The sequence below is a fragment of the Osmerus mordax genome, chromosome 4 (assembly GCF_038355195.1).
Source record: "Osmerus mordax isolate fOsmMor3 chromosome 4, fOsmMor3.pri, whole genome shotgun sequence".
Classification (NCBI taxonomy): domain Eukaryota; kingdom Metazoa; phylum Chordata; class Actinopteri; order Osmeriformes; family Osmeridae; genus Osmerus; species Osmerus mordax.
The window spans coordinates 9,360,604-9,372,292 of NC_090053.1; the positions used below are offsets into that span (position 1 = coordinate 9,360,604).

Here is an 11,689-nt window from a genome sequence, read left to right on the forward strand (position 1 = left end):
AGTGTTCTACAACAAGAGGACAGGGTAGCTCGGAGTATGTTTTCATACAAGAATGGGATTCAGTCTGACGTCTGCTTGGCCTTTTAACTGGGGTCAGGGGACGCCGACGCCCCAAGCTGCTCCAGAGTCTGTGTTGTCTGGCCTGCTGCTGGTATTGTACCATGTGTGCTGGACCATGTGTGTTCCTGGTATTGGACCATGTGTATTCCTGGTACTGTTCCGTGTGTACTGTGTCCAGTGTGCTCCTGGTACTGTACCATGTGTATTGTACCAAGTGTATTTCTATCCACTGCCACTGTGCCTGAGCTGGCCTCCCTGTCACCTGTTCCATTTGTTCACCGTGTTGATTTCCTTCATCTGGCATTAAACGACATCAGGAGCAGTTGGGGATTGAATTTTGGAATAGAGAAAAAAAAAAAAAGTACTGTATATGTTTTTTTTATGTTTTCAAGTTTTGTGTTTATATTCATTTTGTATTAATATTCTTTAAAATCTATATGAATATCTATATTCTTGGAAGGAGATGACAGGGCCTTCGAGATTCAAAGGGGATGACGAGAGTGATGGAGGGGTCTTTAGGACCCGGGGCGGCGTACAGAGATCAGCGTGTTGACGGTTCCCACGGTCCCTGGCGTCTCCTTCCCCTGCATGCCCGCTGTGTTAGCTCCTGTTATCTGTCCCTGGTGTTTGTGCGTCAGACGGCACGCAATCCTCTTATAGCTTTTTCAAATTGTAGTATGTGAATGATGTAGTCAAAAGAAGAAAAGGAAAAAAAAAAGAACCATTTACGTGGCAACGTACAGTTTGTGTACATTCATGCTAAGATATCTGTCTGTATGTAGCATTCAATACACACAGCACTAACAAATAAACTTTTTTCATTTATAAAGGAAATCTGGTGGACTTTTTGGGTTTATTTCAGGATAATTAAGTTCAATAAGCAAGGATAGCAATCCATATACATTTCCATCAGTTGTGTCAATGCAATCTCATGCGTGCACACCAACTCCATCATACCCAGATGTATGCCTTAGTGGTTTATAAAAGGCTTGAGAGGTTGGGAGATGCTATCGGAGAGGAGATCCACAGGTAGGAACGCCTCACCAACCCACCACAGCTCCTCCCCCGGGCCTTGTGGTTGGCCTGGGCCCAGCCACGGGTCCTGTGATTGGCCCAAGCCTGGCCACTGCACTTGTTATTGGCCCTGGTCCTGGCCCCGCCCCAACGGAGGCCCTAACTTTGTTCCAGGCCTTGGTGTGAGTCTTCAGAGCCATCTGGATGACAGTATTGAAATACCAGGAGTTGCCTCAGGATGTGTTACAGTCATTGAATGTAATGTATATTCATTTAGTAAACGCTTATAGGAAATATGGAATTATTCCCAATTATAAGCTCTTGGTTAAAGTCTGTCATACTTTAACTCCACTAAGTGCATAGGCTGGCTGTAAGGCCCAAGCATTCTTAGAAACATCTCCTAGGCTCTACCTCCATGCGCGTTTACGAGGAAGGGTGTGTGTTACCTCAGAGATCTCCACCTTCCTCTCCCAGGTGCGTACGCTCTGCTCCAGCTGGCTGTGGGAGTCCTTGGCCGTGATGTACTGCAGCACATGAGGAACACGGTAGTCCGCCAGCTGGCCACGCAACTTCCTGTTCAGAGTCTCGGCTTTCAAGCGCTCCTGATAGGACACACACAAGGACACATGACCGTATGAATACACGCCTGATCTGCCTGTCATCTGTACATGCGCATCCCTCCCCTTCTCCCCATGTCCTCCTCTATGCATCCATCTTCTGAGGAGATCCGATGAACTGTGCTGTTGAACTGTGTTCATGTTGTTGAATCATAATGTGTATGCGTTTAGTAGACACTTTTATCAACAACAACAAAACAACCTATGTACAGAGGGGGAGTTGAGCATGTGACCTCAATCAAATGCACTAACCACTGAGCTAAACCGATCATCTTACATTAATTAGCATAGCTGTCAGCATGGTAGCCTGTGCTGGGATATAACATTACGATAGTATAACATTACTAATATCAGTATAGAAAACTATTGTATAGTATAGTGGGAGTCAGGTGGCTGAGCGGTTAGGGAATCAGGCTAGTAATCTGAAGGTTGCCAGTTCGATTCCCGGCCGTGCCGACGTTGTGTCCTTGGGCAAGGCACTTCAACCTGCTTGCCTCGGGGGAATGTCCCTGTACTTACTGTAAGTCGCTCTGGATAAGAGCTTCTGCTAAATGACTAAATGTAAATGTATAGTACATTTGTATGCATAAAGCCTGTATATATGACATTTCACATGCTATGCATTCTAGGTTTTAAAGAGCTTGTACCTGCAATAGTGTGAAAATATTGCGAGATACAAACCTGCAGCTTCCTGATCTGCAGTCACATGTTCAACCCCTGCGCTATGATAGATGTGTTCTTTACGGAACCAGTCTTACATGGATCTATGAATGTGTGTGTGTGTGTGGGGGTCACCTCCTCGGCCTGTAGGGCCTCCTCCTCTATCTTCACCAGCATTTCCTTCCTGGAGGCGCAGTCACTGCTCAGCAACATGGACTCGCACGTCATGATCTGCAGCTTCTTCTGAAACACCACAACAACGCAATATCCATCTTCAATACACACCTTTGTGTGACAAGATGCACGCAGTAACACCTCTCATATAAGAGGATCGGGAAGTAGTACACAAACACATCTTTGGAAGATGAGATGGACACACACACAGCGGAAATTCAAATGTAAACCAATGTTAATGTTTCTCATCCAAATCTCAGTTGAACATTGCCAGACTGTTCTGTTCCTGTCCTCCACTGCCCACCCTGTTAGACTCTTAACTCAGTTACATTTACATTTTATTCATTTAGTTACAACCACTCCGACCACCGAAACACAGAACTACATGCTTCTGATCCTTGATCTTCCTGCGAAACTTCCTATATTCAATATTTGTTCATCGCTTTGGGATAAAAGCATCTTCTATATGAATGCGACGTCTAACTTGGAAATGGAAAAGGTGTGCGTCGCCCGTTGGTGTCCCTAATGCCGTCTGACCAGGGTGGTGCGTCAAGTGCCCTCGTCAGACAGGCCCTTCCCTCCAGAGTACCTTGTAGGAGTTGAGGACCTGCAGGGTGTTCCCTGCCTGCAGTTTGAGTCGGAGGAGGTCTGCGTTGCGCTCGTCGATGCGCTCCAGGTACTGGCTGTTCTCGATCTTCAGCTGCTTGAAGTCCACCTCGAGGAGGGCCTCGCCCATCTCCTCCTTCTGCCGCAGCTGCAGCTGCAGCTTCCTCTTCTGCACCTGCAGCGCGGCGCTTCTGAGACGCAGCTTCTCCATCAGCGTGTCCTGGGGGAGGAGGGGTCGAGAAAGAAAGCGAAAGAGAGTCAGAGTAGCAAAGAGAGGGAGGGAAGAAGGGTGGGTTGTGAACAGGAAGAGACAGCGTAAAACAGTCGAAGAGTAAATAGGATGATAGAAGGTTAGAAACGGGCATCGGTTGCGTACGGCACGACCGCACACTTAGTCGAAACATTCGGACCAGTATCGCTCACCTTGGCCCTCATCCTATCCTCCATGTATCTGACAATCTTCTCCGCCGCCACTATCACCCCTCTCTTCTCCTTCAGCACCTTGGCCACATCCCGGTCAAACTCATAACTGGCCTTCTTCAATTCCACCAGCCTGATGTCAGCCTCCTCCAAAGTAGCCTGGTGTGTGTGTGTGTGTATTGGGGGATTTAAGAGAGCATGAGATAGGCCACAAATTGTCATGAGGGGGAACTATCTGGCCCAACACTGTAACATGATGATATTGGAGAAGAATGAGAAGTTCATTGATCCAGAATGAGACTGATTTCACTATGCACTGTGTGTTTGCGTGTGCTTAATGCTTCACCTTGTAATTGTGAAGGACTCTCTCAGAGCTCTCTTTCAGTTTCTCCAGGTCCTCTCGGGTCTCGTCCAGCTCTCTATGCGCTATATCACATTTCTGCTCCGGAGTCAGTTGCGGCTTACAGTCTACAGCTGCGGTCTTGGCCTTGGACTTCCTCCGGCTCTACACGCACACCCACACACACAGTAAACATTGCATGTTTAAAAGCTAACACACCCACATTGGGTGTGCAAGAACAAGAGGTTCACCAGATGGTTAAATAATTACTGTTCCAGCTTCGGGCTGCGTGGCACCCTGGCTCTCAGGCGGCGGCTGCAGGACCAGGTCTCTGGGGTCGATACGGTTGATGTACCGTTCGTACATGTCCGTCTCTGCCCGTAGAACCGCATTGGAGCGTCTGGTCACAGCGGGACAGTTCAGGAAGGGGGATTATAGTACAATTAGAGATAATTAACTAAAGATAATAACATAAGAATTTTTTTTTGATACCTTAAATCCGCGATAAGTTTCACGATATGTCTTTTATCTGCTTCAGTAACAATTTCTTCCACTTCAGCCATGGTTGCTAAGGTAAACAAACCTTGTGTCGTGGATGGAAGTTGTGTGTCACGTGGGATTCCTCCGAACATAGATTTATTAAAGATTCCTAATATCGTGTGAGGCTAAATGCATGTTATCTGGTCGGACTTGGAAGAATAAGACAAATGAAGAATTTTGATGAGATATGATAAAATAATGTTTGAGGCTATGTATGCCTCCTACCCACAAGGTCGCGCTGTCTTGTACACTGTTGCTGTATGAAACTGGAGCGAACTGGAATCCCACGAGTTTGTCCATGTGGTATTCATTTCCGGGTGGCTGTTCCATGGCAATCCGGTTCCCTGCGGTTCGGAATAAGGACCGGGGGGGTTTCTAAAAGAAAACCCCAAAAACCCGATCTCCGACGGATTTTGAAGGGATTTCGAGGTGGTTTTCATCGCGTTTGCTTATGCCACGCGCCCCAGCGAGGGTGCACCGCACCGCACTCATCGGTGGTGCGATTTCTCAGAGATAGCATGATAGCTAGCTAACAACATCGATTTCTACTCCACCCCCTCTCCAACTGGCGATAGCGACCAGTCAGTATGCCGTTTAGTAAAAAGGGGTGAACCGTTATAACTCCAACTACTTCTTAATGATTGGGGTTTTCCTTTTCTAAAGACCCCTCCGCGCTGGAATACGGTTGATTTGACTCGGATGTATTCGCGTAGGAACTCATTGCGTCGGATTCGGGATTTCAGGCCCAATATAGGAAGCAATCATTTGATTCCTTAACACCAGAATCGTTGCATCTTTGCCTAGTTTTGGGTAATTTTTACTACGATGTTCTAAACTTTTAATATAAGCTAAGTAATAAGGCCAGTTTGTTATTTCACCTCGTCTACCTCAACACACCTCTCCCCTCCCCCTCGTCTTAACTCCGGCTATATCTGACGGCTCCTCTCCCCCCTCGTTCATCCAGAACCTTGAAGCCCCAGTCAGTTTAGCTGCTTCTGACAATCCCTGCGACAGGCGCTGGTAATTGTTAGCTGTCTGCAGCGCAATTGGTTATCTTTTAAGCTGTAAAGTAGGCTAGCGGGACGTCATACGACCGGTGGAAGGTCTGAGCTGTTTCTGTTGTCTGCATAGCAAAAGAGCTCAGTGGCAATCGCATCCTTCACACAGACCGAGCTCCGGTGCTCGCCATGCCGGGCCCGGCGGCCGGTAGTAAATCTCGGGTGTACGCCGATGTCAACACTCTGAAGAGCAGGGAATATTGGGACTATGAGGCCCACGTGCCCAGCTGGAGGTGAGAGGCTTTTATTCATAATGTTTAAAATTGGTCCAAAACCTCAGTCACTAGTTAGAAATGTTCACATCACAAGCACGTTTCATAGTTAAGTAGTTATTCATTTTAATTATGTAGAATAAAAGTAGTTCATTTCGGCTGTTGTAAGACCTTAACCATATTATGGTAGTAGCCATCCACAATCGAATGGCTTTACATGAGTGGTCATGAAAATCAATAACGAATAGCTTTGGACTACTAGGGATGGATATTTTGAGCTGGATCATATGATAACAGACCGTCATTAACACGTCATACTAATACTGGATTGTCATTCTTATGAAATTGATCTGTCGTCGTGAAACGGCCCTGTAAACAAGGTTCTCACGGGAGCGTGCGGGATATCTTCGCCTAATTCGAGTATGCGCCTTGAGCGCTATTATTGTAGATGAGCTCCAGCATCGATCGGGATAGGAGTCATCAATCTGCGAGGTGCCGCAGGGCCGCTCGGCCTGGGGCCCGGACGCATCAGAGAATGACGCCTTAGATTTGTAATGGTTTCCTCACATCCGATATACTCATCCATACCGAAACACCAGGGGAACAATCAATATCCCCTGCGTTTCAGATCAGTGTAGTCGCGGTTTGTTGTCATCACAGCATGAGTGGTAGGTGACGACATTGCCCACTGTCTTTAAAATGAGAGATGAGACACGGCAAGCATCTGAAAAGGCATCCAGATCATTTGAACAAATAATAAAAAGTGTGCACAGTGTTATTTTGAAGTTGACTTACATCCTGAATATGTCACACCAGGAAGTTTCTCATACACAGAAGTGCTGGCTTAAAGACCAGTATTATAACCAACAGCCCTCAGGCTGGAGCTTAAAAAGTTGCTCAAATGCCCCCTCCTCTCCTCTGCCGTAAAACAAACAGTCTTCTACTAAACAGTTTAGAACCTCTTTCCAGAATGGAATGAGGACCATGTGAGTCATGTGATTTTCTTCCCATTCCCAAATTCTCTCCTCCCCCCTCCCCCTCACTGTGTTCCCTGGCTCCAGTAACCAGGAGGACTACCAGTTGGTGCGCAAGCTGGGCAGGGGGAAGTACAGCGAGGTGTTTGAAGCTATCAACATCAACAACAATGAGAAGGTGGTGGTGAAGATCCTCAAGGTGAACATGGCTGCTACAGATCCTCCCTGCTGCTACGTTAGCACAGCAGTGGCATACCATCACAGCAGCAATACACTCAGTGACACCATCACAGCAGTAAACACACCATCACACTCAGTAACACAGTAAACCATTTTTCTGAAATGTGATATATCTAGCCTACTGATTGGTTGTGGATGTGTCTCCGGCCTGCTGATCGGTTGTGGATGTGTCTCCGGCCTGCTGATTGGTTGTGGATGTGTCTCCGGCCTGCTGATTGGTTGTGGATGTGTCTCTGGCCTGCAGATTGGTTGCGGATGTGTCTCCGGCCTTTAGATTGGTTGTGGATGTGTCTCCGGCCAGCTGATTGGTTGTGGATGTGTCTCCGGCCTGCTGATTGGTTGTGGATGTGTTTCCGGCCTGCTGATTGGTTGTGGATGTGTCTCTGGCCTGCAGATTGGTTGTGGATGTGTCTCCGGCCTGCAGATTGGTTGTGGATGTGTCTCCGGCCTGCTGATTGGTTGTGGATGTGTCTCCAGCCTGCTGATTGGTTGTGGATGTGTCTCCAGCCTGCTGATTGGTTGTGTATGTGTCTCTAGCCTGTCAAGAAAAAGAAGATCAAACGTGAAATCAAGATCCTGGAGAACCTAAGAGGAGGAACCAACATCATCCGATTGGTCGACACAGTAAAGGACCCTGTGGTATGTCTCTTTGTCTCTCTCTCCATCTACCTCTCTCTCTCTCTGCTCCCTGTGTGTCCCCTGGTGGAACCAGCTAAGCTGACATCCTGTTCTGCAGTGTTTCTCAAAGTTAGGATCCAGAGACCGACAGTAGCCGTACCTCTGAGGACTGCTTTGTTTGCGCGGAATTAAATAGTTTCAAATAAATGAATAATTACATTCATTGACACATACACTAAGGGCTTCTGTTGTGAGCAAGCTGCGGCTAACCACCTCAGCATTGCTCTGAGTAACGATGGTGTCCTAAAGATTCTGGAGATGTTGATTGATTCTGGTGATTTGATCCTCCCCCTTTCAGATTTGTTTCTCATGTTTACCCTCTCTCTCTCTCACTCTCTTTCTTTCTCTCTCTGCAGTCCCGAACGCCTGCGCTTGTCTTTGAATGCATCAATAACACAGATTTTAAGGTAGAACATGTCTTCTCACTTGTTGTTTTTACGAAATGATCAAAAGAACTCATTTGGCACACGCGCGCGTGTGTGTGTGTCCCTGCCCTGCGCTCTTCAGTCTTCATGTGCTTACTCGTTGTCTCCTCAGGAGCTCTACCAGAAGTTAACAGATTTTGATATACGTTTTTACATGTATGAACTGCTGAAGGTGAGTGTTGCACTGCTGCTCTCTCTCTCCTCTCTCTCTCTTTTTTTTTGACAGAGAGAAAATAAAATCTGAGGCTGATTCTGCCATTGTGTGTGTGTGTTCTCTCCCAGGCTCTGGACTACTGCCACAGTATGGGGATCATGCACCGTGACGTCAAACCTCACAATGTGATGATCGACCACCAGATGAGGAAGGTAAGCAGCCCCCCTGTCCAGCGCGTGTCTGTGTGTGTGTGTTGTCTCCTGGCCTAAGCTAAGTCTACTACTCTCAGACTATTCCATGAATGGCCTGTGTTTACAGAAGTCCTGTCAGACTCACGCAGGTCTGCATGATCCATGGGTTTTCCATGGGAGAGCATTTAAAAATGCTTGTTGTGGACTGTATCTGGGTAAAACTAAGACTGCCCACCAGAGGGCAGCAGCCACACACACACACACATACACACAAACCTGACCGCAGACCGTCTGAAAGAGACCAACCCATTCCCATTCAGTGTGATTGGTATCATTCAATCCATTTGACCTTTTGTTTTGTGTGTGCACTTTTGGGCTCTTGTGTGCGTGTGCGTACCTGTCTGGGTGTGTGTGTGTTTTTCTGCGTTTGTGTACGTGTGTGTGTAGCTGCGTCTGATAGACTGGGGCCTAGCGGAGTTCTACCATCCTGCCCAGGAGTACAATGTCAGGGTGGCATCTCGATACTTCAAAGGTCCTGAACTCCTGGTGGACTACCAGGTAAGAACACACACAGACACAGTCTAGGCCAGAGAGAGAGAGAAAGAGTGTAGCTGACTGTGTGTGTCCGTGCGTGTGTGTGTGCGCCATTCTCCCAGATGTATGACTACAGTCTGGACATGTGGAGTCTGGGCTGTATGCTGGCCAGCATGATCTTCAGGAAAGAGCCTTTCTTCCACGGCCAAGACAACTACGACCAGGTACACACACACGAGCGCACCTACCAGAGGAAGAATATGGACGGTAGATATGACCCTATCAGCCTCAATACATGGGATGTGGTTGTGTGTGCAGCTGGTCCGCATTGCCAAAGTGCTGGGGACCGACGAGCTGTTTGGATACCTGCGCAAATACCACATCGAACTGGACCCTCGCTTCAAGGACTTGTTAGGACAGTGAGTATCTCTTTCCCCTCTCCCTCTCTCTCTTTCCCAAACTCACCCACACTCTCTCACCTCACCTACCTGTACTCGCCAATCCTCTCGCTCACTCCTTCTCTCTCCCCCACTCCTCCCTCGGCCTGGGCCGCCCCCTGCAGGCAGAGCAGGAAGCGCTGGGAGCAGTTTGTCCAGACGGAGAACCAGCACCTGGTGAGTCCAGAGGCCCTGGACTTGCTGGACAAGCTGCTGCGCTACGACCACCAGCAGAGGCTGACGGCCACCGAGGCCATGGAGCACCCCTACTTCTGTAGGTCTACACACACACACACACACAGACACACACTCTCATACACAAACACAAACTCATTCACACTCACAAAAACACGCGTGCACACACACGCTCATAGACACGCATGCACGCGCACACACTCATATGCACACAGGCGTGCACACACAAATACACGCACGCTCACACATGCACACACACTGTTTTGCCTCCAGTGACACCAGTCTTTCTCCCTCCAGACCCCGTGGTAAAGGAGCAGTCTTTGTCCAATTCTGATGGCAACATGGTGTCCACTGGATCAACTACAGCTCGATGAGAACGGGTACACACACACACACTCTCTCTCACACACACACACATACACACACATTATGAATGATTTTAGTCAGGAGAAGCATTCCCTTCTTTTTGTTGTTTCAGGTGGATGTTGGTTACCTCGTCTCTTAACCCCTCTGTGGCAGAAACCTCTACAAGTGTACAGTGACTGTGGATCAAAGCAATGCCCACCAGTAACACACACACACACACTCACACACATGCACACACACACACACACACACACTCCTTCTCTGTGTCAGTCTCTGCGGTTGGCTGGACCCAGCTGTGTGTGAAGCAGCCAGACCCAATGAGACTCATTTGATACCGTCACTGCTGCCTTCCTGCCCTATCCCTCCCTTCCTCCTCTCCCTCACACTCCCTTTTCTCAGTAGGTAAACAGAAGCCCCCCCCCCCCCCCCCCCCCCCCCCTCTTGTTAATCTAAGCATGGAGAATGAAAAGGAGTGCCAGACTGCCCCCCTCCTCCCCCCCCCGGCTGTCTGTCTGCCAGTCCAGTAGCCTGTCCCTGACAGACCTCGGCTCTGGCTCCATTCTGCTGTTGTATTCCTGACATGGTGGACCTCTCTGCTCCAGCTAGAACGACCACGACGATGATGACGATGATGAGGCCGCTGATGATGATAATAATATTAATGGAAATAAAATGATTTTTATTTAGATGAACGTGTCTTGTGTTGTGACTCGTCTCCCTGTCTGTCCCAGAGACGGGAGGCTGGGACATTGCAGGGGCAGAGGCAGTAACGTGCTAGAGAGGTATTTTAGTTTCTAAATGAACAGGGTAGGGTGCAGCTCAGTGAATAGAGCACCTGACCTCAGATCAAGAAGAGACTCCCAGTTCAAATCCAGCCCCGTACTGCTAAATTAATACGTCATTAACACGTTATAATCGTTAGCAACTGACTCGACAGTTCCGTATTCAGCTGGACTACTAGATGGTCTCCTAGACTCTAGGAGACCATCAAGAGACCATCATGGCTACCCACTGTCTAGGACCTAGACAGTAGGCGGCCATGCTGTCCTCTGAACAGGAAACAGGGCAGAGCCCTGTCTATCGCCCTGGTAGTCTGCAACGGTGCTGGTGGCCTGGCCCAGCCAACCTAATGATCAGAGGCTGAGGTGAAACCAGACCTGCCCCACACTCGCGTCATTACCCGTGTAATCTTTATGGAACATGATAGGTCGATAACTTTACAGCCAAGTGGCTGTCTCACATGAGTACCCCCAAACACACACACACACATCCTACACTCGCGCTCACACAGGCGCATACAAAGGCTCTACCTGCAAGTCATTGTTGCACGGCAGGATAACAGGGGTGGATGACAAGATGATTTCAAGAACAGAAGTTTGTTTGGGTGTTGTAACTGCTGTAAAAGACCTTGCTGTCATTCATGACATGGATGAAACACTGTTATTCATGACATGAGTAGCAGAACCTTTATTAGTTTCACACCCTTATGAGCTGCAGCTGGTGAATAACTACTTGCCAATCAAGCACTAGAGATCCCTTACAAAGGCTCTGATGTTAGGTGCGTGTGTGTGTTAGACCCAATACTAGTGCACAGTAAAAGTGACATTCAGTCTGGTCCAGGTTGTGCATGTTGAGATCCAGTGACCAGCCCTTGGCACATGAATCATCTAGTATTTCAATCTACTTCATACACCGTCCTTGCTGTGTTCTCCAGTAAGTCTATATAGATGGGGCGTCTTGTGTAACCAGACTTGCATAACAGGGCCAGTCAGGGCTGTCATCGAGGCCAACAGA

The 11,689-nt window shown here is 48.2% G+C and overlaps 2 protein-coding genes across 2 annotated transcripts; one reads left to right on the top strand and one right to left on the bottom strand.

The window, feature by feature from the left end:
- Nucleotides 1-894: 894 nt before the first annotated feature.
- Nucleotides 895-4,454, bottom strand: cfap263 (cilia and flagella associated protein 263). Its single transcript, XM_067234683.1, is given in 10 exon segments — nt 895-1,274; nt 1,521-1,676; nt 2,373-2,390; nt 2,392-2,480; nt 2,483-2,594; nt 3,115-3,351; nt 3,555-3,710; nt 3,898-4,056; nt 4,162-4,291; nt 4,384-4,454. Coding segments are annotated over 10 exon segments (1,302 nt in total). The 3' UTR covers nt 895-1,100.
- A 326-nt stretch (nt 4,455-4,780) lies between these two features.
- csnk2a2b (casein kinase 2, alpha prime polypeptide b) lies at nt 4,781-10,581 on the top strand. The gene is made up of 12 exons (XM_067234164.1): nt 4,781-5,722; nt 6,763-6,874; nt 7,453-7,554; nt 7,950-8,000; nt 8,131-8,190; nt 8,301-8,384; nt 8,811-8,921; nt 9,020-9,121; nt 9,216-9,316; nt 9,460-9,608; nt 9,827-9,909; nt 10,008-10,581. Exons 1-11 carry the CDS (start codon nt 5,619-5,621, stop codon nt 9,901-9,903), a joined length of 1,053 nt encoding a protein of 350 aa, XP_067090265.1. The 5' UTR covers nt 4,781-5,618; the 3' UTR covers nt 9,904-9,909; nt 10,008-10,581.
- Nucleotides 10,582-11,689: the final 1,108 nt, after the last annotated feature.

What these genes read in the sequence shown, in the direction of transcription:
- csnk2a2b (XM_067234164.1), top strand. Translation starts at nt 5,619, where the DNA reads ATGCCGGGCCCGGCGGCCGGTAGTAAATCTCGGGTGTACGCCGATGTC. An exon ending in GCCAAGACAACTACGACCAG is followed by an intron (nt 9,122 to 9,215) that starts GTACACACACAC and finishes TTGTGTGTGCAG; the next exon opens with CTGGTCCGCATTGCCAAAGT. An exon ending in CATGGAGCACCCCTACTTCT is followed by an intron (nt 9,609 to 9,826) that starts GTAGGTCTACAC and finishes TTCTCCCTCCAG; the next exon opens with ACCCCGTGGTAAAGGAGCAG.